Below are 27,977 nucleotides of genomic sequence, written 5' to 3'. Positions count from 1 at the left end.
CTAACCCGGGGTTATCCCGTTTGCCTAGTGTCAAATTGTACTAGAAACCATGGTAACTCCAGGTTTAACCGGTTAACCCCGGGTTAGTGGGATGGCGCAAGTGGCGCTAAAAGTCATGTTTGTTTGTGTTAGTCATGTTTTCTTTAATACATTTGTATTATCAAGTGAAGTCAGATAAAGAAATTTCGTTTTTCGCGGTAGAGCCTCTGTTGACGACGCTTTCGCAAACGGTCAGGTCAATCGGGGCGCGTTGCCAGATATGGACGCACGTCTTAACGTTCATACCTTAGTATCAAGTATGTAGGGATAATTATGAAGGGTGTGTAGAGTGAAAAGCAAACTTTCATTCAAGTATTTAATATAAAAATAACTAGCACAATAAAACAAAATTACCTTTAAAATTAATCAAGTAATTGTAATGATTAGAAAACTTACTTTGGAATTTCAACAGACTTTCTCTAAAGTGAAACTAGATTAAAAAGTTGCTTATTATATAAACTAACTCGAAAAATTTAAAGCTGGTGAAAACTAATTGGATTACACTAAATTAACACGCAGCTTTGATTAATCGTACGTAAAAGATTTTTACATATTAGTAAATGCATAATTATGAATAGATATACGTGGAATTATTCAAGCACCACTAACATCTGTTACCACTCGCCTAAATGGGCGTTTTCTAAAATAAATATTAAAAACCTGTTTCTTTCAGGATTTGTAATCAGGATTGAATAATATATGCTAGTGGTTCTGAGGTAAAAGAACCCAAAAACACCAGGATCTGTGAGAATCAGATTTCAATATTTATTTTAGAAAACGCCCAAAAATAAGTTGTTTCGTATTTATTAAAAGTAAAACGGGAGATAATCATGTATAAAGTAAATTATCCCTACCATTGTCCACTGTTAACTGACATATAGTGTTTTATGTTTAGTATAAAAACTAGTATTTGATGTGGGAAACCATTTTAGCGCCCGTATAGATTTTAAATTGGGATATTGCAGTACATGAGATCAATAACATCTCAAAACCCTATTACCTAATGGCGCGAGATATTTTATGTTCTACGTGTTAAATCCTGTTTTAGTAGAAATAATGTGTCAAATCGTAAGTTTACATCGACATTTTGTGTTATCATATTTTTTTTGGTAAGTATAATAGAGGTATAACCATTTATAAGCTATAATTCACAGAATTTTATATTATTATTGATGTAAATAAATCCATAATGTAAAATCAATGTGTTAATTTTTTTAAACCAAACAGCATCGTAAAATAAAATAGTGTAGTTTTCCAGTGTACACTAGTGTTAGTAAGTTTATTTTTTAGAAGCTTTAAAAATATTGTATGTCTATACTTAGTTATTAGGACGACGTATTCGCGTTTCGAAAATTTAAATATCATATCATACATTAATAATATAATTATTTGCATTAGGGTTTACTATGAAAAATCGGGTCTTGGAGCGTTTAGACCGCGGTAATTTTATACAATAAATTGAATATGAAATTGAAGTCGGTTAAAAATGACTCTTATTTTGGGATTAAACAAGTTGTCTTTTCTCATACCAATTCCATAGTAACAAATCGGTTTGCCGTTTCATAATTGGCCGATTTGACCGGTCATTACACGACCTTATAATTATACACATTTAGGGGTGCCACAGACGGCACCGATAATCGCATGCGATGTAAATGCACATTATTAATGAATATATAACAGGTTATGTGCAGCAGATAAAACGCCCCTTGGACCGGCCGGCATGGCAGGGGTGAGGAGTGGAGCTGGAGTGGGGGCCTAGCCGACCGTGCGATGGCGGGGTGGAGCTGGAGTGGGGGCCTAGTCGAGGCCCACGTCGTCGTCCGCCGGCGGCTGAGGCCCGGAGCCGGGGGCGCCTGCGCCACCGAATCCTGCGCAACACCGCATTTGAATGAATGAATGAATGAATATGTATTTATTGCCACAAAAGCGAATACAGAAAACACAACATCAAAAAAGTTACTTAACCTATAAACATTATACACAGAAAATGGACCAGCCAAAATATATGAAACAGCTAAAATTTTTTTCGCGATTTCGGGGTTGGTTCCATAGTAAAAGTTGCTCAGTATAACCCCAAAACCTCCCTGGCAACGGGAATGCACTTATTTTTTAGCCATTCTGTATAAAACTTAAAGAATAAATAAAGAGAGACGAAGAATAAACTGCTACTGGGTCCTGACATTATTCGGTACGTACCGCCAGCGGCGCTGAAGAACTTGCTCTGCAGCTTCTCAATGGCGGCGGCCACCTTGGGGTTGTTCTGGTATATTATTCAGTACGTACCGCCAGCAGTGCTGAAGAACTTGCTCTGCAGCTTCTGAATGGCGGCGGCCACCTTGGGGTTGTTCTGGTATATTATTCAGTACGTACCGCCAGCAGCGCTGAAGAACTTGCTCTGCAGCTTCTCAATGGCAGCGGCCACCTTGGGGTTGTTCTGGTACTTCACGAAGTTGGCCGGGTTGGACGACACGTCTTGGAAGGCCATGGCTACGTCTGGGTCCTGAAATTAAGTCAAGACGACTTTTACGTAAGTACGTAAATGAATAAACACCAGGCACTAGGTAAATGTGTACGTGACTATATTCCCAATCGATACAATAGCGTATTTGACTGTATTTAAAATAAATTATTTTGCATCATGCATGAAATAAAGCACCGAAAGATTAATAGAGAAACGTAGACATCAGTTATTTTTAGACACAATTTCTATTTTAAAACCCGTATAAAACTATAAAGAGTAGGTAATATGATTGTGACGTCACATGTTTCATATTAATTCCATAGTAACAAAATCGTTTTGACAGTTCAAAAAATGAAACTGATTTGACTAGTAGTCAAATACCCTATACAGGTTGGCCCATAAATATGTTGACAATAGTTATTTGTGCAACAAGAGAGGAAAGTTGGTTTTTCTTGCGAGTGTTTATTTTGAGTCCCGAGAAAACGAAAGATTCTATAATTGAATTACGAGCGAAGCGAGTGATTCTAAGTTAGAATCTTGAGCGTTGCGAGGGACTCAAAAACACGATATGTAAAATAACTTTGCTCTCGTGTTGCACACATAATTTTTCACCTCAGTAGTGAGAACATATTAAAGGTTAAAATGTATTTCGAATTACACAGAATAATACAGAGAAACAAAAAAAAAGTATTAAGTGGCAGTTCATGGCCTTCACTAAATTAAAAACTACTTTGTGTTGTGGAGTGAGGAAAGTCGCACTTTCCTAACTCCAGGGAGTGACGAAAGTAGCATTGTTCGAGCTGCTGAGGTGAAAAGAATTTAATTAAGGCTGTGACCGTAAAATACAATGAAAACAAATGAGGTACTCACCTGAATGAGCGTCATAATCTCGGGATCGCTTATGAGACTGGCGATGTCGGGCATGCCGCCGCCGCCGCCGCCGCGGGGCATCCCGCCGGGGAAGCCCGCCCCGGGGAAGCCCGCTCCGGGGAAGCCCCCCGGGCAGCCGCCGCCGGGGAAGCCCGGGGCGTCGGCGTGCGCCTGCGCGGCCCGCGCGCGCGCCTCCTGCGCCGCCCGGGCGCGACGGACCTTGTCTTGGTGCTGGAAGGATGAAAGCATTCTATATACGCGGTTGTAATATGGCAATTAGCCACTTTCAGTGTTTAGCAGTAACACACTGGTTTACTGCGACATAAACGCATATTGCTTGTGTCAGCGCGACTAACATGTATACAGGGTGATCAATCCAAATGGGTCAGTAGGGAGAAGTCAGAAACTATGAGAGATAGCGAAATCTGTTCTTAGGAACCATGGCATCGATTTTAGATTTAATAATAATGACATTCAAACTTTTTTTTAAACTCATACATAACCGGGAATCTAACCTGGCCAATATTCTTAATGTAATCGCGTGTAGTATTTGTCTGAATAATTGATCCTGAAATTTGAGTAAAAAATTAGAAAAAATTGAATGCCATCATCATTTTCCTCGCGTTGTCCCGGCTTTTGCTACGGCTCATGGGAGCCTGGGGTCCGCTTGGCAACTAATCCCAAGAATAGGCGTGGGCACTAGTTTTTACGAAAGCGAGTGCCATTTGACCTTCCAACCCAGAGGGTAAAATATGCCTTATTGGGATTAGTCCCGTTTCCTCACGATGTTTTCTTTCACCGAAAAGCGACTGGTAAATATCAAATGATATTTCGTACATAAGTTCCGAAAAACTCACTCACTCACTCACTCACTCACTTTAGTGGTGATTGGTATACGTGTATACAAATATACAAACCTCCTTCTCCTCCTTCCTGCGTTGCATGATGAGCTTGTGCTGGCGCAGTTTCTCGGCGTTAGGCTTGACTTCTTGCAGCCACTCGTTAAGTCTGGTCGCCGTAATCGATCACCTCTAGTGGTGATTGGTATACAAGTTAGTATACAAACCTCCTTCTCCTCCTTCCTGCGTTGCATGATGAGCTTGTGCTGGCGCAGTTTCTCGGCGTTAGGCTTGACTTCTTGGAGCCACTCGTTAGTCTGGTCGTCATAGTCGATCTTCAGCGACTCGCACAGGTCGTGAGATGCCTCCTCGAACTTGCCCAGCAACCTGTAAGGATTATCAGCATAATGTTAAAGCACTCTTGCAGAAGTTTACCAATATATGAAGATTTTTTTTTACCGACTAGTGAAAACACTAAGTTCAAGTTTTAGAAACGGTTGTTTTTAATGTCTTGCGAAAAAATGTAACCATTTGACCGGCAAAGACGTCAACTGACGCGCTCGGCTACAGCCTAATATCGACCTTCGTGCATTTCGACGTTCAAAGGGTTAGCATGAAATGCTAACCTATACAGAATGTCACAGAATGGTCACTAATAGGCACACCGAGAAAACAAAAAAGACCAAATAAAAGATGGAGATATGAGATGATGGGAACTTCAACAGATACTGGTGGAGAACAGCGCAGAATAGGAAAGAATGGAAAAAACCGGACAAGTACGAGTCGGACTCGCCCACCGAGGGTTCCGTACTTTTTAGTATTTGTTGTTATAGCGGAGACAGAAATACATCATCTGTGAAAATTTCAACTGTCTAGCTATCCACAGTTCATGAGATACAGCCTGGTGACAGACAGACGGACAGTCGGACAGAGGAGTCTTAGTAATAGGGTCCCGGTTTTACCCTTTGGGTACGGAACCCTAAAAACTGAGGGAGGCCTTTTCCGCACACGCGATATGCAATTAAATCCATACTAATATTATAAATGCGAAAGTGTGTCTGTCTGTTACCTCTTCACGCTCAAACCGCTGAACCGATTTAGTTGAAATTTGGTATAGAGATAGTTTTAGTCCCCGGGCAGGACATAGGGTAGTTTTTATCCCAGAAGACATCCTTTAAGGGGGTGAAAAGGGCGGTGGAAGTTTGTATGGGAAATCGATAAAAAGCAGATTGGATAAAAAATAAGCTACCCAAATTACGAACTCCACACAGACGAATTCGCGGGCACAAGCTAGATTAATATAATTTTAAAATAAACGAAAGGAATAAAGGCTATTACTATTACTTAACTACTAACAGTACTAACCTATACGCTCTCCCGCGGAATTTGTACGCAGCAGCACTGTCGCAGTTAAGTTCCAGAGCCTGTGTGCAGTCTTTGATACACGCGTTCGGTTTGTTCAGCTTTAGATACACCTGTGACCAAATACAAATGTACGAATGAATAATTAGTATAGTCAAATACATCAAATTAAATTAAATAAAACGTGGAAGGTTGTGGGTTCAAAACTCCTCAACGCTAGAACTAAGGATTATTTTTAGGACAAAAAAAAGGGGGTCAAAGGTTATGCCGAGTATTTTAGACGTTGTCAAATTAAGGGTTAATTAATTAACGGAATTAAAAGATAAATAAATAACTGCTAAACATTGTAGCCAATTGGCAGCAAGAAGTAGATGGCACTGCAGGTTTTATGATAACTACAATGTTACAGGTTACCACTATCTACATTCAACAATACTTTGCACTTATTTACGCGCTTTTTATCTTCCATTATCTCAGGGGTCACCAAATGGCGGACCGCGGTCCACATCCGGACCGCCGACCTATTTTATTTTGTATGCTTATTTAAGGTTGTCTGGAAGGATCGCTCACAGCGATAAGACCGCCTGTTGCTACCATTATTTACATTGTAAATCTGTTTTAGAAAATTTGTTTCTTTGTGGTGCAATAAAGAATATTTATTATTATTATTATTAATGGTGGGTACGCATTTGAGGCAGCCTCGGGTCGAGGCACGCACGGTTAGCCTGATTGCTCAAATCCGTACGCGCCTCACGCGCCGTGCGCGACCAACGAGCGAAGCTGCTCGCGGTGAGCCGGCCGGAGTCGGTCTTGTGACCGTGCTCAAAGGCGCCTCCGTGTGCGTGCCTCGACTAACGACGAGCGTGCCCGTGTGCGGCTCGCGCGCACGGTGACAAGTTCAGACTTGTCATTGCTCACGGCGCGTAGGACCACATGAATCACGACTTTTATATAACTGTTTCATCCACCACCGAGGACATTTTTTACTTCTTTTTATTAATTATTCGATGAATTATAATAAACGCAGCAGCAGCTGTTATCACGTCCGACGTCATTTTGTGCGGCGCACAAAGCGCCTTGCCTCACCCAAATATAAACACATCAGCACGCGCATCTCACCGCTCGGTGCGAGCATGCCTCGGGCCGAGCCGCTCAAATGCGTACACCGCTTTATAAATTCAAGGAGAAACGCACCGCAATGGTCATCTTATTTTAAAAACTGGACCCCTGAAGAAACTAATTGGTGACCCCTGCATTATCTACTAGTGGCTCTGTGAGCTGTACACCTCGCGAGCATAATATCCGCCATTTTGAAAAATTTCCAATAAGTAACTCAATTGACAAAAAAATTTACTTAATCATTGAACAAATTTTTTTCCACTTAAATATTTTCCATCCTCCATGATTTTTTTAGTATGTTAATGACACAATGAAAAACTAGGCTTTTAGGTTTTCCTTGTTTCAAAATTTGCAATACAAAAAAAAAATCATAACGAAAACTATAAACCTACACTATATTATGCTGAAGCAATCGACATCAGAATCAAAGTGATTTGTTAAGATTTAGTTAGTGGAAACCGTTTACTCCCGAAATGAAAATTTCATAGAAAAAATACTGTTATTTCGTTAGGATCGCAAAGCTATTCTTCCCTCGTAAACATTTTTTTATTTCTAACCTGTCCTCTCTTGGCAAAGAGCAAGGCACTCTGTGGGTTCAGTTGTATAGCCTCAGTGTACAACTTGATGGCCTCCTCAAAGTTCTGCTCCGAGAACGCCCTCATGGCCGCAGACCTCTTCTCGTCCGATTGGTCCCTTTCCTCGTCTGTGGTCTCCTTTGACTGGTCGCCCATGACTTGAGAATCATCTAGGACGTCTGGTTCTATGATACCTAATGTAAAAAAAATAGTAAAGACAAATTTGAAGATACATCACAGATTACATACAGTGGCAAAAAAGAGTAGAAATTAAAAAGTGGCAACACTGTAGTGTCGTCCCGTTTTTCTTCGATTGATTTGAAAGGGATGACACTACAGTGTTGCCACTTTTTAATTTCTACTCTTTTTTGCCAGACTGTATGTAGAAATTATTGAAATTGAGGCTTAATGGCAATTTTCAAACTTCAGAAACATTGCTAGAATACTGATGGCTCAGCCATTAAAGCTTATATATCAAAAAGATTCTATAACAATAAGTAACATAAGCCTCTTCATTCTTTAAAAAAAATTGAGACATCTGTATGTATGTAATTACAAACTTTGAATTCCTAAAACTCTAAAAGCAAATTTGGTTTTAGTTATAAGCATTTATGATTTGACTACCTATTGTTATGGTCGGGCACTTTTGCCTTAATGATAATAAAATTAAAAAATTGTGTTTATCAAACAAACAACATAAATAATTATTGATAAAAAACACCTTCCATATCCAGCTCAACATCTGACTCAGGCTCCGAGTCCTCATCAGATGAAGATATCTTTTCAGCATTATCATTTGACGGCGGAACACTGTAAGAGAAATAATAGCCAACTGAAACGAGTTAAATTTTTGAATTATAAATAATAATTATTATTATTTATTTGATACACTAGCAGCTCTTGGAGCTGATGTGTGTATATCGAGCACTTGTATTTTATTTTGCACTTAATGTTCTAGAATCATATGGAAATAAATGCAACTGGTAATTTGCAGGATATTGTTAGCAAGGGAGCATTACACATTTTAAGAACCATAGCCCAATCAATGGTTCCCAACTAAGCTTTAGCTGGGCCGGATCTGGCCAACAAGCCGGCTTGTCCATGTACATGAGACAAATTCTGTAAAATCCAGCCTGCAAAAATGAAGTGAAAGCCTGGTTGTGGCCCTTAGGTCAAAAGAATTAGTGCAGCTTGCACCATTACACTAACTCGGGGTTAACTGGTTAAACCTGGAGTTACCATGGTTACCAGTACAATTTGACACTGGGTAATGCTTTAACCACTTAACCCCGGGTGAGTGGGTTGGTGCAGGTGGCCCTTAACCCTTGCATTGGGGATGTGGGTAACTGTCCAGGGCCTTCTGCCGCAAAAATATTGATTAATAAAGAAAGCACCTAGACTTTGCCAGCACCAAAGCCAGTCAGTTAAGTTTTGCTACCCTCTGCCACTGCTTTTTCTTTCTGATAACCTGGTACAATATATGAAAACAAATTTGCAACAATTTATACAACTAAAGAAATAAAACAGCGCACAACATTTCAGCTAAAATAAGATACCTGCAGATATTGACGCAATGACTGCGTAAATACTCGATCACTGGCCATTGACGCACTTAACCCTTAAATGCATGATTTTTTGTATAACTTTTTAATAAATTGAAATAGATGTGTCATGCTGTATAAAAGTAATAAATGTGATTTTGAATAGCTGCATATTGAGCCACGGACCATCAAATATACGATGCATATATACATCATTATGCATTTAAGGGTTAACAGGCGTTCAAAAGTTGTCTGTATAACATACATCACTCCTATTTATGGGAGGCCTTTACACGCTGCTCAATAAAAAGATTCATAAAAAAAAAACAATCATACCTATCTCCAGATGCTGTAAACGTTTTAGCACCAAAAGTCGCCGCGGGTATTGTGCCGCCAAGCGAAGTAATGTAATCCTTGAAGAATGCTATTTTAGGGTGGTTCAAGACCTGAGGCTGGCTTTTGCAAATTTCTATGAACATCTTCAGCTGTCCCAGCTGTTCCTCGTTGAATGGACAACTCATCTTGAATCCTGTGAGTTACCGGCAAAACCACGAAGAGTATTCTGCAATGTAATGCACCTGTCAGAACGATTTTACTTTGGTGATGCAGAGAAATTATTAAGAATTTACTTCTGACCGGAAATAAGAGCCAACTTGCGCTTGAGATGCGAAATAAACAAACTGGTTAGCGGTTTTCTAAATTGATGCAAGAAACTCTTGTTTGCGGATTACAGAAAATTCCAGTGACCGGCGCAGACAAGACAAACAAAACCTATTACAGATAAAACCTATTACAGATAAAATTTAATATCCCTACATTCGTTCAAAGAGTAGTATAACATTCGTTCCTGTGACCCTCCTGTGACCTGTCAAATGTTAAAGCTCAGACGGGCGTACCGGATTGCAGCCTTGATTTGGTCCGGTCAGCACACGGTCAGCATATGTATTTCTCGCTCTTACTTATAGCTGCGTCCTTAACCAACGTAGCGCGGATCACCTTCCACTGGATAGAACAGGCCACGGACCGGATCAAAGTCGCGGTCCGGTACGCCCGTCTGTTAGTACATTAGTCATACCAAATATATTATTATAGTCTGTCATTTCCGTCGGTAGAAAAAAGTGGCAAATTTAAAAAATGTAGGCGCGAAGGGTTATCGTCCCATAGATAATTTTCGCGCCCTTTTCTACTGACAAAGTTGTTTGACCGGCTATAGTTTACGTATCGTATGCTAGATGGCGCTAAGTATAGTCTGTATCTCTTTGATAGAGAAAGATAGTCTTAGTGCCGATTCCTATAAGAGGAAAGAGAAAATAGTGCCATGCTTTGTCCTTATCACCGACCGGGTGTCATCATAAGTAGGAGACGATGGCGTAAAACCGAAATTTATAAGTGAAAGAGAAAAAATCCTATGCTGCCTAAATTTTATATGAATATTCTTTATCTTACCCCCAGTCGCTCGGTGGCGCGTCTATAACTACTTGTATAATACTATGTTTATGGTCTGTATCTTTAGGTATCTCCTTGGATATCACGGGCCTATAAATCCCGGTCGTTTGATAGGTTTGCGTGGGGATATAGATCCAACACCTAGAGGCCCCTTGGAGAGCTTTAATGTCATGTAGAACGCCTGCTGGAACCCGTTCACAGGCGCAACAATAGCAGGCATTGGGACTATTGTAGAAAAAGTGAACAGTATATCGGTCTATGGATTGAAGTTTGGGTGGACAATGAGACTAAGCTATTGTAAAGAAGTCCGGACACCTGCCATAACAATGTTAAAACACGTTATCGAGGCAGGTGGTATATTAAACCTAGATATATTAAACACAGGATCCAAACCAACCTTTGTCACTCGTAGATGCAATACTATAATTGACATTACTCTAAGCACAGGACTGGCAGCTCAACACATATCCAACTGGCACGTGTCGGACGAGTTATCCTGCTCCGATCACAGATGGATTCGGTACGACCTGACAGCCGACACACACACTACCACAACTAGAAGAAACCCGAGACGCACGGACATACCGGCGTACAAGGAACTTCTGGAAGGTAAACTAGACAATAACACACACACAGACAGACCTAGCAATACAAAGGAGTTGGAGGAACAGGTAAACTTACTTATTAAAAACATTACCGATAGCTACGAAAACACATGTCCACTATCGACCTCATCAGCTAGAGGAAAAAGCAGTAACAACAACAGCTGGTGGGGACCGGAGTTGGACCGAATGAGAACAAAAATGAGAAGGTTACTTAACAGAGCAATGAACACAAGAGCTGAAGAGGACTGGGATAAGTACAAAACAGCTAAAACAGACTATAAGAAAAGGCTAAGATACAGAAAATCAGCCACATGGCGGAATTTCTGCGACAACATATCCAATATAACACAGGCAAACAGAACAAGGAAAATCCTTGCAGACCAACCAAGGCAACTACTGGGCACCCTGAGGAGACAGGATAATAGCACCACCAGCAGCCCAGCAGAGACAGAAAGGCTACTGGTTGAGACCCACTTCCCAGGATGCAAAGTAGTAAATGAGCAAGACCCAGAACAACATACAATGAACTACAATCCAACTGAAAGAGAATGGAAGACAGCAGAACGCATAACAGAACATAGCAAAACGACCTGGGCGGTAAATAGTTTCGATAACTTTAAATCGCCGGGAACGGACGGAATCTACCCAGCCCTACTAAAGTGGGGAGGACATACATTAATAAAACATTTATCCAATCTACTGTGCAGCTGTATAGCCTTTAGATATATACCACAGAAATGGAGGGAAGTGAAAGTGATTTTCCTACCAAAACCAGGAAAAACCGATTATTCAGATCCTAAGTCTTTCAGACCAATCAGCCTTACGTCCTTCATGCTAAAAACACTAGAAAGACTATGTGACAGAGAACTGAAGGACACGGCTCTAAAAAACATAGAAATCCATCCAAACCAACACGCCTACAGTCAAGGTAAATCAACTGACTCAGCTCTCCACGCTGTAGTAAGCAACATAGAGAATGCGTTGGCGAGGAAAAACTCCTGTCTAGGCACCTTCATCGACATAGAGGGAGCCTTTGACAAGACTAATTTCAGCAGCATTCAACAAGCATTACATAGACATGGAACCAACCCGCTCATAATCGAATGGATAATGAATATGCTAAGACAGAGAATAATAAGACTAACAGAAAATCAAAATCACCAGGCACTAGTCATGAGAGGATGCCCCCAGGGAGGAGTACTCTCACCATTGCTTTGGAACCTGGTTGTAAACGATTTGATAACAAAACTAAACAACAAACATTTTATGACCATAGGGTACGCAGATGACTTAGTAATACTAATCAGCGGCCTAGTAATAAACACACTGTGCGATCTCACACAGACAGCACTGAAGATAGTAGATAAATGGTGCAAGGAGAATGACCTATCGGTAAACCCAAAGAAGACCGACACAATTCTCTTCACCCATAAACGAAAACTGGGTACATACGAAATGCCAACACTTTTTGGCACAAAACTGACACTTTCAAAGGATGTAAAGTACCTAGGCATAATCCTGGACGATAAACTGAACTGGAACAAACACCTGGACAATAAACTGAACAAAGCAACAGTAGCCTTTTGGCAATGCCGGAGGATGGTAGGCAAAAGATGGGGACTTGCCCCTCACATTATACTGTGGCTGTACAAAATGGTAATAATGCCAATGATCAGCTACGGCGCGGTTGTATGGTGGCCCCGCACCCAGCTAACCACAGTAATAGACAAACTAAATAAAACACAAAGACTAGCATGTGTGGCTGCAACGGGCTGCATGAGAACTACTCCGACTGCAGCTCTAGAGATAATGCTAGGACTCCTGCCACTACACATGTACATACAGAAAGAAGCGGCTGCCACAGCTCTTCGTTTGAAGAATCTAAACCTATGGACATCTTTCAGCTCATCGCACAAGAAGATCTATGGAAATACGATCTCAAAAATGCCCATGCTGGAAGCGCCTATCGACAAAATACCAAAAACTATGATCTTTTGGAAAGATTACGCCATATCGTTAACAGAAGATCCGAAAGAAGGACTAAACCAAACAAACCTAAGAATATTCACAGATGGCTCAAAAACAAACGAAGGGACAGGATGTGGTGTCTTCTCAGAGGACCTGAACATACACATCACAAAACCCCTTGGTGAACACAATACGGTATTCCAAGCTGAATGTGTAGGAATAATAGAAGCTTGCAATGCTATTACAAGACGACAAGTGAAACACGAAACCATACTAATACTGTCAGACAGTAAATCGGTACTACAAGCGCTATGCAGCGACAAACTTACCTCAGAGCTTATACTTGAATGCCATCGGAGCCTCACTGAAGTGAGCAAAGAAGGCAACAAAGTAACAGTACAATGGATAAAGGGGCATAGTGGATCAAGAGGAAACGATGCAGCGGATGAACTGGCCAGGAAAGGTTCAGAAACACCGGCATATGGACCCGAGCCAATTATGCCTCTACCAATATCCTACATACACAACCAGCTAGAACAACATCACAGACAACTGCACAACAAGTACTGGAGTGAATTGAAGACATGCAGGCAAACCAAAGAAATTCTACCGGAACTGAACCACAAGCTTACCAAAATATTACTGAAAACACCAAGAAGCCAACTACGTAAAATAGTAGGATTAATAACAGGACATAACACACTAAACAAACACCTACATAATATGGGTAAAACTGATAGCCCCATGTGCAGAGCGTGCATGGAAGAAGAAGAAACAACAAAACATATTCTCCTAGACTGTAAACAGGTAGAAGTGTATAGGAGCAAATACCTAGGTAATCCATGCATACTAAAAGAGGCAACTAGCAACCTGAAGACTTTGCTAGGCTTCGTGGAGGAGCTGGGGTGGCTAGAGTAGCGCTATCTCGTTTCACGCAAAATAGGCACATTTGGATGTCGATTTGCGGAAAATGCCCAGCAAAACTAACTAACTAACTAACGAGGCAGGTGGTGACTCGCCGCTGACTAGATGGGCCCCTGAAAGTGCCGTCGTGAAGACGACCGGGAGCAACACCGGCGTGAGCGGCTCAGGGGTGTCGAGAGGTGTGCGCCGCTTTCTACCCAGTGGCTGTTAACAGCCACTGTGCCAACTCGCGTCTTATGCATCTTTCACTTCCACCCCTGGAGCATATAGCTCTTACGACTCCCCTCTGGACGGCCAATGAAGGCAAGGTATTATTATTATATTTAAAAGAATATAAACAAACCACTATTAGGTATTTTATTGGGCAAAAAAATTCTTCAAGTCAATTAATTTAACTAGATGTGTCAAAACTTGCGGAAGTTTTACTACGATATATTACTTACTCAGTGTAAATAATTGTGCTATTTTGTTAATAGGAATAATAATTATATCGGGATGAAATGATTAATCAATAGTAATTTTGTTTTTTGTTACTTCGCCCCCATAAAGATCCTAAAACGAGATCGAATATTTAGCCATTCGAGGGTAGATGAAAACATTACACGATTAAATGAAATAGGGATCCCATGCCCCAATGACCTTCGATTTGAATCCCTTAGTTTTCTAATGTTTTTTGTAGCTTATCATATTAACAGCAACGGATTTTAGCAATATAGTATCCCATATTTACTTCAAAGTTCATTGTTTTCGAAATATTTGGCATCAAAGTTGAACAATTTTAGGCCAAAAAACTGGTTTTCTGGCCATAACTTTTGTGTTGATTAGTTTAAAATTAAAACCTTAGACAAATTTTTAGAGACGTCTAAGACGAACCCAAATATGTAGATTTCTTATAAGTAAGATCTTTCACAGCAATCGAGATACGAAAAAAGTGTTTTTTTAGACAATGTTTAAAACAATCATTAATAAATAAGTATTCATTTTTTTCACAATCCGGTAGACAAAAATGGAGATGAAAGATTGAAGAACCGATAGCCGCTTGTCTTATAATTCTATATGTAATGCAAAAGTAGAAGATACGATTCAAAACTTGTCAAAAATCGATGAAAACCTCAGGTAGCCCCTTAAAGCCAGAACGATAAGAAACAGATCCAGGCAGTTTTCTATTTGGTTAGTTAACTGATAAATGTTTCAAGTACCCGAAAATGTAAAAACACATTGTTTACATTTATTTAACTACCTATAGATACGCTATAGTGCGCTATAGTCACAAGTAGGTATGGGATGAGGGATGTATAGTAAGTCCACCCCTATAGCCTATATAGCCAACATGCCAATCGCTTACGCTCCGCAGCGAACGAAACGCCACTGTCACTGTAGCACCAATATGGAAGAGTGATAGAGAGACACAAAGCGTTTCGTTGTCGAAGCGATAGCGATTGTCACCTTGGCTAGGCCGACTGGACTGGCACCAGTAGTGGACGGCGTACGAGCATAATTCCAAAGAAAAACCGCAAATCGATGTACAGTTTAGCCATTTGGCACACGCATAAGGTCAAATAGTAGACTGTGTCTTAAGGGAGCAAAATGACATATTTACGGCGAGGGCGTACATTGGATCCTGAACGAAGCGAAGGATTCTATAATTGAATCCTGAGCGTAGTGAGGGATTTAAGTGTTAACGCCCAAGGTAAAAATAATTTCTCACCTCAGCAGCTCGAACAAGCCTACTCCTACTTTCGTCACTCCCTGGGAGAGGAAAGTGCGACTTTCCTCACTCCAGGGAGTGAAACAATGTAGCTTTTTAATTTAGTGAAGGCCATGAACTTCATACTTTTATTACATTTTTTTTATGGTATGGTACGGTACGGTACGGTACGGTTAGGAGGGGAGTGCTGTGACTTTTTTAAATATACCATATCATTACATTTCAGCCATTTTCATATGGGTGATTTTTTTGTACAAAACACCACAAATGATACGTAATCGTGATCCTCATATTGTAACCCTAAGAAAGCATTTTTGAAAATAATTTCATTTTGGATTTTCTTTTGTAATTACTTATTACTTTTACAATATTACAAAGTGACACAGTTCTAATGGAACTGTACTGAACTGTTCTGTTTTGTTTACTATTGGTGTCTAAAATTTAAGTGATAATAACGATCACAAATGATAAGTTTTTTGGAATATAACACTTTAAACTCTCGCGTTTTGTACACATAATTAATTATATATATATATTAGGTAAAGGAAAAAATGGGAATAATTTTAGCTTCCGGCAGGACCCGCGCGTGTCACGTTAGACCCGGTAATGACATTAATTAAGTTCCTTGTAAATAAAAGCAGTAGTAAAAGCAACAGGAAATCAAATCTCTAATTCAACTTTGAGCCACTTTTTTTAGGGTTCCGTACCTCAAAAGGAAAAAACGGAACCTTTATAGGACCACTCGTGCGTCTGTCTGTCTGTCTGTCCGTCTGTCACAGCTTATTTTCTCCGAAACTACTAGACCAATTAAGTTGAAATTTGGTACACATATGTAAGTTTGTGACCCAAAGATGGATATGTAACGTAAACATATTAATTTTAAACACTGGGGCCACTTTTGGGGGTAAATGAGAAAACTAAAAAAATAAAGTTTGTCAAACTATATCGTGTTACATATCAAATGAAAGAGCTCATTGTGAGAATCTCAAATATATTTTTTTTTATAATTTTAAAATAAATAGTTTAGAAGTTATTCAAGAAAATAGGCAAAAAATGACCATTCCCCCCTTTATCTCCGAAACTACTGGGTCAAAAATTTTGAATAACATACACAAAATAGATCTTTACCTATAGATCACCGGAAAACCTATTAGAAATGTGCAGTCAAGCGTGAGTCGGACTTAATTACTTAGTTTTTGATCCGACCCCTACGGTTTTTTTAAAGACATTTCACATAAAAAATACATTGTTTAAATTGTGTAATGTACGGAACCCTTGCAACGCGAGTCCGACTCGCACTTGGCCGGTTTTTTTAGTCAGTATCTACCACAAAAACTAAACAAACTAAACTATAAATGGAGTACAATCTGGATAAATTACTGTGCCACTGATATTGCCTTTTTTACTTTGTAACTTGGACAATATGGTCGTTAACAACTAATGGCGACATATTGCCCGCTATCACAGTAATTGCTCCGGTCCATCTTAGCGGCACCTGCGTTTTAATAGGATAACTTTGTAGTTTCGCCTTAATAGCTAAGTAAGTACTTAAGGCACTTTATATCTGTGCTTTAGAATCTTTAGATTGAACTCTCATTTAGTTCTATAGCTAATTCTGTTTGCTATCTACAATAAACAGCGAACCAAAAAAAAACATGGACATGTGTATAAACGACGATCCCTCAAGGTAAAATGATTCCCCATCGTATCTGAGCAACTACTGTGCCCCGTGACCCCGCCAACCCCGCCAGCTCGCCAGTTGCCTCTTAAAGTGTCATGGCGGTACGAGCACCGTACGGCGGTACGGCGGTACGGCGGTAGGGAGCGTTTTATCCATACGTAGGTATGAAATGATCCTTTACTAGACTTTTAGAAAACTTAACATAGAAATGAGTATGCAGTAGCTTAGCTTAGATAAGTAAATGGACTATTCATAAATATCTACTCGTAAATCTTGTGTTTTTCTTTTCTTTGAACAAAGGGAATCATTTTGCGCACCTCTCCTAATTTCAATTATTTTATTGTTGTTAGATTCATTAGCTTTTAGGGTGGCATTCCACCTACCAATTTCTTTTCCAATGTGCATTGCGTCTCGGTCTCTCATTAAGCAAAATGTGAGACGCAAATACATATTGGCCAAGATATTGGACGGATGGAATACCATCCTTAGTTAGGTAGTAAAAAATTTTAATGTATTTATATTAGTACTACTCCTTTGTTTCGATAGATAAAAAAATATTTATTTGTTTGCCACAATACACACATACAGGGTGGGTAAAAAATATGCACATTCCCGTTGCCAGGGAGGTTTTGGGATTATACTGAGCAACTTTTACTATGAGACCAACCACGAAATCGCAAAAATTTTACCCTCCCATAGAAAATGGACCAGCCAATATGTATGAAACAGCCAATTTTTTTTGGCGTTTTCGGGGTAGGTCCTATAGTAAAAGTTGCAGAGTATAATCTTTATACTTATTTAACTTATTTTTTAGCCACCCTGTGTATACTTACATACTATTAGGCTTTGAGCTACCTACTGCCAAAACTGTGTATAAAGAATTTTCACATGAAAGAAAAACTTTTCATCGAATCCAACTTAAGCAAAAAAAAACTCGACAAGGCTGAACAGACCGGAATGGAACTCAGACCTTTTAATTAATATACCAATGAAAAACGGAAAACCCTTTAGACGAAAGTGAAGGACCCGGGCGAAATCGCCTTTTCATACAAACGTAGCTCTCATTTTCTTATAGAAATTAGGAGCGAAAAACCGAATGCTCCTCTGTTTTAATAATTAAAATTCGTAAATTCAAACGTAGCTGTGGTTGATACACAACAAATTGTGTCAAAATATTTTCAATAATGATAATATCCAAAGAGGAAAATAGGGACTACGTTTGTATGGAAAACGGCCGTACCCTTTCCTCTTAACAAACAAAACAACAGAAAAAGTTACCTAAAATTATTGTTTGTGTGTAATGGCGACGCTTGCTGATTTATGGTTGTACCCACCTGACGAAGCCTACGTTGCGGATTTGAATTTGTCAACATTGTATTACTTAATTCTAATTTTGTTTTGTAAATTGATCGTAATATACCATAATATAATATATCATAATATAATGGCCGGAGGAGGCACTATATCGGGAGTCGTGGAAGACAAGGGGAGAGGCCTTTGCCCAGCAGTGGGACACCATAATAGGCTAGTGAAAAAAAAAAAATTGATCGTACCTAAATATTAGTGGAAATAAATAAATTATTACTAACCTAAAATTATCGTATTATTGATTGAGTAATTACGAAAACCGGATTAGGCAGAGTTTTTGGCGAAGCCATTAGTAAAATAATTTTGTGAGTAACTTCATATTACGTAGATCAACTTAACGATGTTGTGGGTAGACCTGTCTATTGACGGTCAGTTTTGTTATTTCGATCGATGGTGAAACAACCAGTGTAAACAAAAGTAAAATAAAAATGTTTATTATGTTCAAACATGAGTTAGTGCTTATGTGTTTTATCTCAGGTAAGTACGTAAGTACTAATCGAACAACGTTTTTGTACTATTGTCGGTTACTTTTTATTATTATTAATACTTTATTTCAAGCAACATGGCTCATAAAAGCAGTGAAACATTAAAATTGAAAATAAAATTGAAAATAAAAAATTAAGAATAAAAAGGTTACAACCTCACCTATCTCCATAATTATTGATCCTAGAAAAAAATGTTACATGACAAAATATACTTAATTTGACATTTCGTACACGACAAAATAGTTAAGTTGGCTTCGGAAATATGTACTTTTCGTCGAAAATTTTCTCTTTTTTCCTTTTTTCTTTGGTACACTGACCCACATTACGTCATTGGTATCACGGTATCACATTTATTTAAAAAGTACAAATCTGTAGACATATATTTAAAAAAAAGGGTACAAGTCTCGCAGCTTAGGTGTAAAAGGGCATAAGTTTTACGCGGAACTGGGCATAAGCTTTACGCGGAACTGGGCATAAGTGTTACGTGGAACTGGACCATGAAAAAAAACCCGGTCGGTGATAAGGACAAAGCATGGCACTATTTTCTCTTTCCTCTTATAGGAATCGCAATAAGACTATTTCTCTATTAAAAAGTGTCAGGCCCTTGGTAGGAGGCGATGGCGAAATACCGAAATTTATAAGAGTGAAAGAGAAAAAGGATTATGCTTCCATACATTAACCTGTCAATACATGAATATGTCTTTCTCTTACCCCTGGTCGCTCGGTTTCATGTCTATAACTACTATACTATGTCTATGTGGACTAGGTACAAATGTTTGTTCGGTTTCACCTCAAGGTTGTACCTTATTATGTGGTTTTATGATTGACGTAAACGTAAAGTTTTGATTAATATCTTGTCCGGTTTTTTTTATTAAGGTAGATGTTTAGAATTAAATATCTTACCAACTGGAGAGTGAGTGAGATTCTTACACTTAGGATTTCAATGCTGGTGTCCAATAAAAAAAATCGTCACAGATATTCATATAATATATCATAACATATATAAATGTATTTTTTCTTTTAAGAGGAAAGAGGACGCCAGCTTCTCCATGCACACGTAGTCCCCATTTTCCTCTCTGGATATTGACATTATGGAAAATATTTTTACATAAATACTATATGGGGACCACGTTTGTATGGAAAGGCGGTTTCGGGGCTGTCGTCCCTTCGTCTCAATTGTATCAATTAATTTGTGTTGTATTATTTCCAACCACGGTTTTCGGACGTCCAAAGGATGTTGCAATTACATCAACAACACAGAAGACGCCGGAGCTAGAGACAAGATTCTACGGGTTAGAAAATATTTTGGGCCAAATATTCCACGAGCCAGGATATCTCCATCAGGTAGGTACACTCTTAAAGGATGACTCACGTTAGACCGGGCCTTGTCCGGACCGGAGCTTCCGGCGCTTCGTTTTCTATGGAAGGCATCACGTGATCACCTGTCATGTCATAGAAAAGTAAGCTCCAGAAGCTTCGGTCCGGACACGGCCCGGTCTAACGTGAGTCATCCTTAACTGTCCATCGGCACAGAATAAAAATATACACAATTTATACTGTCCGTAAGTTAAACACCAGTGGTGGTACTTTGAATGGAATATATCGATAGCGTAAGCCAGTAACGCAGCGTACTACGTAGGCGAACAACAATCATTCGGGGATTCGAGGTGAATCAATCCTTTGGTACCTATAGAAGTGTCCTACGTGGGCTATCTCGTTGTGGCTCCGCCGCGCCGCGCCGCGACACTTCGCGTCCGCGAGTTGTTCGCTTACGTAAGACGCAGCGTTAGATGTATTGGGGTAGCTCCGAAAACGGGGTAATTTGAAAAATAACAAATTACTGACGCCGTCACCAGATCTGGTGTGGCATACAAATATGTCTAAAGCAAGTAAACACTGCATCGCAGCTGGTTGCAGGAAAAATGCTGACTACACATAAGTATGTCCAATCGGCAACGTAGCCTGTTTGCTATACCTAAAAAGGGGTTTTGTTATACAGTGAGCCTTCTGTACGTAGTACTATATTCATTCTGTAGCTATAGCAACAGTAATCAAGATAGATGCCTTGGTAAGCGTTGCAGTAGCGTAGGTAAGCGATGATAAGCTATGAAGTGCGTCTGATGTAGTACCCTAAGTTATTTTAAATTATCCCTTTGGCGAAGTTATATCCCAATCCCAATGCACCTTAATTTTTAGGGCTCCGTACCCAAAGGGTAAAAACGGGACCCTATTACTAAGACTCTATTGTCCGACCGCCATGAACCTAGACAGTTGAAATTTTCACAGATGATGTATTTCTGTTGCCGCTATAACAACAAATACTAAAAAGTACGGAACCCTCGGTGGGCGAGTCCGACTTGCATTTGTCCGGTTTTTTTATTTCTGTAAACGATCGTGATATGTCGCGGTGGACATGTTCATTGGGAAAGTCGGAGCTGTTTTTCTACAAAACTTGTAGGGTTAGGTTTATTGGCTTAAGACCGGCAAGCCGTTGGAAATATAAAACTAAACTTATTTCCCTATATACTTATAAAATCCCAGTCACAAAAAGTTTCACATAATCAGCATAATATAACTTTAAGTTCAGCTGTTTCTATTTTTAAAACGTATGTTATTTTCAGCAAAATCCTCAATCACAATTCAACAATTGGCAACAAATGCAAACACCAAATCAAGCGCAATCAAATTTAGATCAGCATCTTCAATCGACGCCACTATATCCTCAGGGTGGCTTCTCACAAAACAATTTTGGGAATAACCAAAGTCAATACTCATCACCGATACAATTTCCAAATCAACAGATCAACCAGGAGATAAATCAATACCCTTCCCAATCAAATTCACAAAACTTTAACGGCAACAATTTTGGACAGAACCAAAATTTCAACGCTGGAACTTTAGACGACATTCCACTACAGAATGGGATCAGCCAGTCCGGACCTGGCAATTGGAATCCTGGAAACCAATTTCAAACTCAAAATCAGGGAAATCAAAACCAGTTCCAGAATCAAAATGGAAACCAGATGTCATTTCAAAATCAGAACCCACAAGGCCTTGATGAGTACAATCCCGTGGCCATATTAGGAAAACCGGTTGCTTTGACTACTTCTGTCCCAGATAGCATTGTTTTCCAAGATGGGTGGGTATAATTGCAATTATTTGAGGTAAACTAAATACTTTGCCCGGACGGACATCCACCTAAACATCAGGTACCTAGTTGGTTTCTAAGGGAAAATATTTTGGAACCCGGATTATGTAACAGGATTGTACAATTTTCCTTATTAAAATATATAATTATATAAAGGGTACCTGTATCCAGCTGTGTGCAATATAATAGCAGTCAATAGGAAAATGAAAATTAGGGGAAAACTATAACTTTAGATCAATTATATTGGATCTTTTTTTGTATTTCTTCTGCATTACTTAACATTGTTTCAAAATTAACTGTAACCTTTACTTAAATAATATTGGAAGTATTAAACAAAATATGATGAAAATCGTCTTTTTTACTACCTTGCGGAAATTCTTATAAAAACGTAACAACCTATGAAAAAAATACAATTGTGTACTATAATTGTAGTGCAGTATCTTGCCTATTATTTCCAATCAAAGCTTTACATCAATTCTTAACTCATGTAATCCAGAATATAACATTTTGTTCTATAAGATGATCTTCGTCTCATAGTGTACTAGTAGTCAATCATTTGGACTTTGTTGTTGATTTGATTAAAAAATTCGAAATGAAAAGTGAAGTGTTTAACTCGGGTGAAAGGCTCCGCCTCCCTTGTTTAACAATCTACTATTATTACATGCGTATCTTGCGTAGAAATGTTCCATTCCACTTTTATGCTAGCAACAACAACGAAAGCGATAGATAGACACTCGATTGTACAAATCGTTCCCAGCTTAATTGAACTTTCAGCACATAAAACATGATAAAACGCCTCTGTTTACAGTTGCGATACTCCCACGCAGAGACAATGTGTGCAAGATTGCCAATCGAGCACAGAATACAAGCCCGTGTGCGGATCGAACAACGTAACGTATTTTAACCCGGGTCGGTTCATTTGCGCTCGGAACTGCGGTGTTAGTGAGTATCTGGATTCCTTTACAACTACGGAACAAATCAAGTTATAATTTTTTCTTCGAGAATTTGGGATGGTTACCACAGTGATCGGGTGGCCTATAATATTAGTGACGCCGGTTCCATTCCGGCTTCTGCCACCGGAGGGCTTGGTCACTTTTTCTTTAGAAACTACCTATATGATAACTATTTCAGTTTATAATCAGGATTTCTTTTCTTTACGCTGAAATAAGTAGTACTGTTACGAACGATTTAGGTACCATATACCATACCACTACCTGCATAAAGGATGACTCACGTTAAACAGGGCCCGGTCCGGGCCGGAGCTTCCGGCGCTTCGATTTCTATGGAAATTATCATCATGACATGTCATAGAAAAGTAAGCGTTGGAAGCTCCGGCCCGGACACGGCCCGGTCTAACGTGAGTCATCCTTTAATGTGTCATAATGTTTGTTTCTGATTGTGACTTAAAGCATAATTAACGAAAACTCATCGAAAACAAATCTTTGATATATATAAAAAACTGAAATATTTATTTATTAAAAGTTTTTGTAACATTAAATATGGGAATTGGTCAAACTAAAACTGGTAATAAAATATGTCCGCAGAATGTCCTACTTCCGAATATTGAAATCTTTAGTCTTGCATAGCGGCATTAAGTATTATAAAAAAATCTTAGTTAGTCTTTAGATTTTGAACTGAACTCGTTCCGAGAATTTATTCAGTATTGTTTTCAAGGCCGCAAACCAGAGGCGCCATTTAATGTTTGGCAATTATGATCTCTATCTATAGGCCTAGGCAGTAGGTACTGGTTGTATAGATACATAATGGATTGTCTCCACCATAAGGGCCCTAATCTGTTAAACAAGTTTTTTTTTAAGAGCGGTTTTCAGCACGCGCCAAAGCAACCATGTCGTATAAAAAGCAACTATCGGGATAGTATTAAGGTTCAAATTTATGTGACAGCTCGATACCTATCTACTGTTTCTTTACGGAAAATCCTATGTACTATTTATCAATCAACATTTCAAATTAAAATTAACAAACTATTGAACTCCACTAATGAGCTTTAAAATGGAATTCTACAGTAAACACAAATTTAATTTTGCAGAACCTGATGGATACAATGATAAATTAATTCAGGTCTACCAACTTCACAACAATCATTATTAATTATTGAAATTGTTTTCAGATGTTTTCGTACAACGGGACGGTAGATGTAAAACAGGATGACACCATCATGAATAAAATAATTATGTATTTTAAATTATCCAGTCTGTATATAGTATTTAATGTCTTTTTTTAACACCACGTAATTAAAAGAAACAGACGATGTCTTTATGCTGCTAGACAAAACAAATACAACCATCATATCCGTACACAGCAAGATAACAACTAGAGCATCTAGACCACAATATCATCAACAAACTAAACATTTATATTCCCATTCCCATCCTCCTTTGACTAAGCTACGGGTAATTTGCTTTGTTACCGTCCAAGCAAGCCACAACAAATAATTACCAACTCTTTTCTGCACAGACTATTACAGGAAATATCAATTAAAACTGTTAAGTCAGGACAGAAAGGCTGGGTCATAACATACGTCATAACCGTCTATGGTTTGAGATTTATCTTTCCGCCGCTCTTGGAAAAACCCACAATTTTGGTTTAGATACGCGATATTAAGAATTAGAAAGAGGAAAATGATAAGTATCAGTTTAATAAATATAACTTTGAGTGAAGTTGAAGGTCAAAAGGATAACATCTATAGTCAACGGTCGATATGCAGTCTCTTCCCGGAATAACTGGTTTATCCTAATCGGGCAAACACCGAAATAAATTTCAATTTCGGCCTTTGACTGAAGTATTTTTAGTCAAACCTAGAAGTTCCTGACTTTTCAAACATCAAAAGTAAAATAATCTGTTTCGGGCTATGCCTAGTCGGTCGGTCGAAAGTCGATCTGTACTCGGAAAATCCGCCCGATCGTAAAGGAAGAGGAGGAAGAAAGAAGTAAAGGAAGGAAAGGAGGGAAAGATAGGTAGGATAGGTTTTATTAGGTAGCTTCAGATGACCGAAGGGCAAATGACCAGAATTAGGAGCCCCGCGTAGCGGGGCTCCGTCAACTAAGGGAACGAGATTTTAATTACGACAATATTAAAACAATAAACATTTAAATAAAAAAAATCGTTTTATTATAACTAATCTAACAAATACCCAATTTTCCTGGTGCAAAGGTTATCTATTGCGGTTCAACGCGGAAACGCAGCGAGCGTGTTGGGAACTTTTGCGCCTGGAATGACCCGGGGTGGGTTATTTGATTAGTTGTTATTGTGCTTTTGTTGTTTTTTTTTTTTTTTTGTAATTTATTCATTTAATTTAATAATTGACATTGTGATTGTATTTAGAATTTTGATTTAGTTTAGTAGTAATACTGTAGATAAATCTAACAAATTAAGATATTCTAATACCTAATTGAAGTTTAACTGGTCAAACCCCGATTTCATGAAATTGAGCTTCGACGTTTGCTTGACCAAATTAGTCTCCCCTAGGTTTGACGAAAATTATTTAGTCGAAGGCCGAAAAACGTCATTTATTTGGGCTTCGACTAAGACTAACCCTAGTCAAACCTACGGAACCTACGAAACCTACGCAGAAGCTTTGATTTTTGACTATTACATCTATACCATAACGTGGTAATGGTAATCACAATTAGTAACATTTTTTTTTTATCTTACATTTCTTTTAAGTAACATTTTTTCTTAAAGTATTTCAAAACCAAAAACCAAAAATTAAGGTCCTAAGTACGTAGCGGCCCCCTGTTTTAAATATCTATCGTTAAATTTAAATAATCACAATTATTTAGCAGTTGCGCTAGTGAGCACGTTGACGGGCTCTTAATTTAACCCCGTCGAACAGTGCATATCATAATCCAAAAACTTCAGTGTTGAGAAAGCCGTTCTCTGTGCCCCGAAGTAATACTGATATGCTTCAAGAATACGTAACTAAATGAAGATATCAAAACGTTTAAGCGTTCCACATTAAATATGGCTCATGATACACTGTGCCGAGTATGGTGCCGAGCCTAGAATTGTTATTTGTTTTACAAGGAGCAAAGTTGTTATTTAACTAATATTGATACCCGAGCAAATGAGTTATTCTTAAATTGGACCATAAGCGTAGCGAGTAGTTCGAAAAGTGGAATCTTGAACGTTGCAAGGGTTTCATTTCCAGGCAAGAGGGTTAAACAAACTTTGCTACCGAGTGAAACACAAAACTTTTTAACACTAACCCGAGGAAAATACTAACACCTATAACATGAAATATCAAATCTAAATGAATCCTAGGTATGAAATATGTATCATTCAAAATCATCACTTAAAACTTAATTATATTATCAGCTAACACGAGGAAGCTACTCAAAATTCTCATCAAATTACTTTGCCACCACTTTGCCACTCTTTTGGATGAAATGCTACTGTCCCATCAGATTTTTGAAACATAAACACAGCCTTAACGAGCGGGTGTGGTAAGAAATTTTTTTTGGAACTTTTATATGTCGAGCCGAGAGAAAATAGGCATACAGCCTGCCTCATGGTAAATGTTACCGTAGCATATGAACGCATGTCATTCCAGGAAGGTTTCATGCGCTGTAGGTACACTCCTTTTTAGGGTTCCGTACCCAAAGGGTAAAAACGGGACCCTATTACTAGGACTCCGCCGTCTGTCCATTTGTCTGTCATCAGGCTGTATCTCATGAACCGTGATAGAATCTCATGAAATTTTCACAGATGTATGATGTATTTCTGTTGCCGCAGCGCTACAACAACAAATACTAAAAAGTACGGAACCCTCGGTGGAAGAGTCCGACTCGCACTTGTCCGGTTTTTTTAGGAGAACCCGGAGCATTCCAAAGTTACATTTTCTCATCTAAATGATGACAGGGTCGAGTGGAAAAAACGAGGGGAGGCCTTTGCCCAGCAGTGGGACACCAAAGTAGGCTAATTAAAAAAAAAATGATATCATTTAGATGTCAAAGTGTACCTTCGAATTTGCCTCCCGTTAAATCCGCCTGATGTTAGACCAAAGAGAATTTTGGTACGGAGTTATATATATCTGTGTGTTGTTAGGCAAATTTATGTGCCTTGCTCGCTACGGTGTGATATGAAACATCCTTAGAGCATCTAAATTTGAGTCGGGGACAATGAAGCAACTTGGCAAGAGTAGGTGCTCTCTAGATTTCAACCAAAGACTTACAGTTAAAAAGGACTGTCAAACTCTGTACAAAATCTAGTATAGAACTTGGGTGTTGAATCAAAAAAGAGAAATGATGATTAAAGTTTTCGTTTGTAGCGACACTCGTGGCAACTAGTGTCAAATAGCGGTACTGATAAATCCGCTATTTAACGCCAGATGTCGACTACGAAAATAAGCAGCGTTTTGGTTACGCGTATGTCAGGGGGGTTGACGTGGCGGTCTAGTATTATTATTAGTCTATGCCAGTGGGGCCTGGCCCTAATTGAATTTATTTATTTATTTACATTTATAAGCATTACAGTTTAACCAAATCGCTTATAAACTAGCTATTACAAATTACGGTAGCATTTACAAAAACAAATACACACATTGAAACACAATTAATTATTTACAAAAATAATACATACATATAGGGTTATTAAATAAATTAAATTAATTACATTAAAATCATCATTATTATCATTAATTATTTACATATATCATCATCATAACAAAATAGTAGTCAAACATTATTTCGTCAGGTATTGACTCAGGAATTAATGTTACATTGACGCCATCTACAACTTGCAAAAGAGTATAAGATTACCAATCTATTCATTCTCATGTCTCTTCTGGTTTGAACTACTTTCCCACAAGCTCTATAG

At 38.8% G+C, this 27,977-nt stretch overlaps 2 protein-coding genes across 4 annotated transcripts; one reads left to right on the top strand and one right to left on the bottom strand.

Annotated features, from left to right (window-relative positions):
* Positions 1 to 341: 341 nt before the first annotated feature.
* LOC134744037 (hsc70-interacting protein-like) lies at positions 342 to 9,588 on the bottom strand. 3 transcript variants are annotated; one of them, XM_063677709.1, is made up of 8 exons: positions 9,146 to 9,423; positions 7,990 to 8,078; positions 7,251 to 7,462; positions 5,578 to 5,687; positions 4,440 to 4,599; positions 3,374 to 3,604; positions 2,413 to 2,542; positions 342 to 1,910 (listed from the first exon to the last, which is right to left on the bottom strand). In XM_063677709.1, the coding sequence occupies exons 1-8, from the start codon at positions 9,328 to 9,330 to the stop codon at positions 1,840 to 1,842; spliced, it is 1,188 nt and encodes a 395-aa protein (XP_063533779.1). In that variant the 5' UTR covers positions 9,331 to 9,423; the 3' UTR covers positions 342 to 1,839. The 3 variants fall into 3 exon arrangements, with proteins under 3 accessions (XP_063533779.1, XP_063533770.1, XP_063533762.1); XM_063677700.1 differs by lacking the exon at positions 342 to 1,910 and adding an exon at positions 9,446 to 9,588 and having other exon boundaries at positions 4,291 to 4,599; positions 9,146 to 9,371; XM_063677692.1 differs by lacking the exon at positions 342 to 1,910 and having other exon boundaries at positions 4,291 to 4,599.
* A 9,379-nt stretch (positions 9,589 to 18,967) lies between these two features.
* LOC134747565 (putative uncharacterized protein DDB_G0279653) lies at positions 18,968 to 24,411 on the top strand. Its single transcript, XM_063682138.1, has 5 exons — positions 18,968 to 18,986; positions 20,228 to 20,338; positions 21,616 to 22,133; positions 22,951 to 23,084; positions 24,271 to 24,411. The coding sequence occupies exons 3-5, from the start codon at positions 21,652 to 21,654 to the stop codon at positions 24,309 to 24,311; spliced, it is 657 nt and encodes a 218-aa protein (XP_063538208.1). The 5' UTR covers positions 18,968 to 18,986; positions 20,228 to 20,338; positions 21,616 to 21,651; the 3' UTR covers positions 24,312 to 24,411.
* The last annotated feature ends 3,566 nt before the right edge of the window (positions 24,412 to 27,977 follow it).

This window comes from Cydia strobilella, chromosome 1 (genome assembly GCF_947568885.1).
Source record: "Cydia strobilella chromosome 1, ilCydStro3.1, whole genome shotgun sequence".
In the NCBI taxonomy this organism is placed as follows: domain Eukaryota; kingdom Metazoa; phylum Arthropoda; class Insecta; order Lepidoptera; family Tortricidae; genus Cydia; species Cydia strobilella.
Note: the sequence above shows the minus strand (reverse complement) of the source record. Positions and strands in the feature narration are given on the sequence as shown.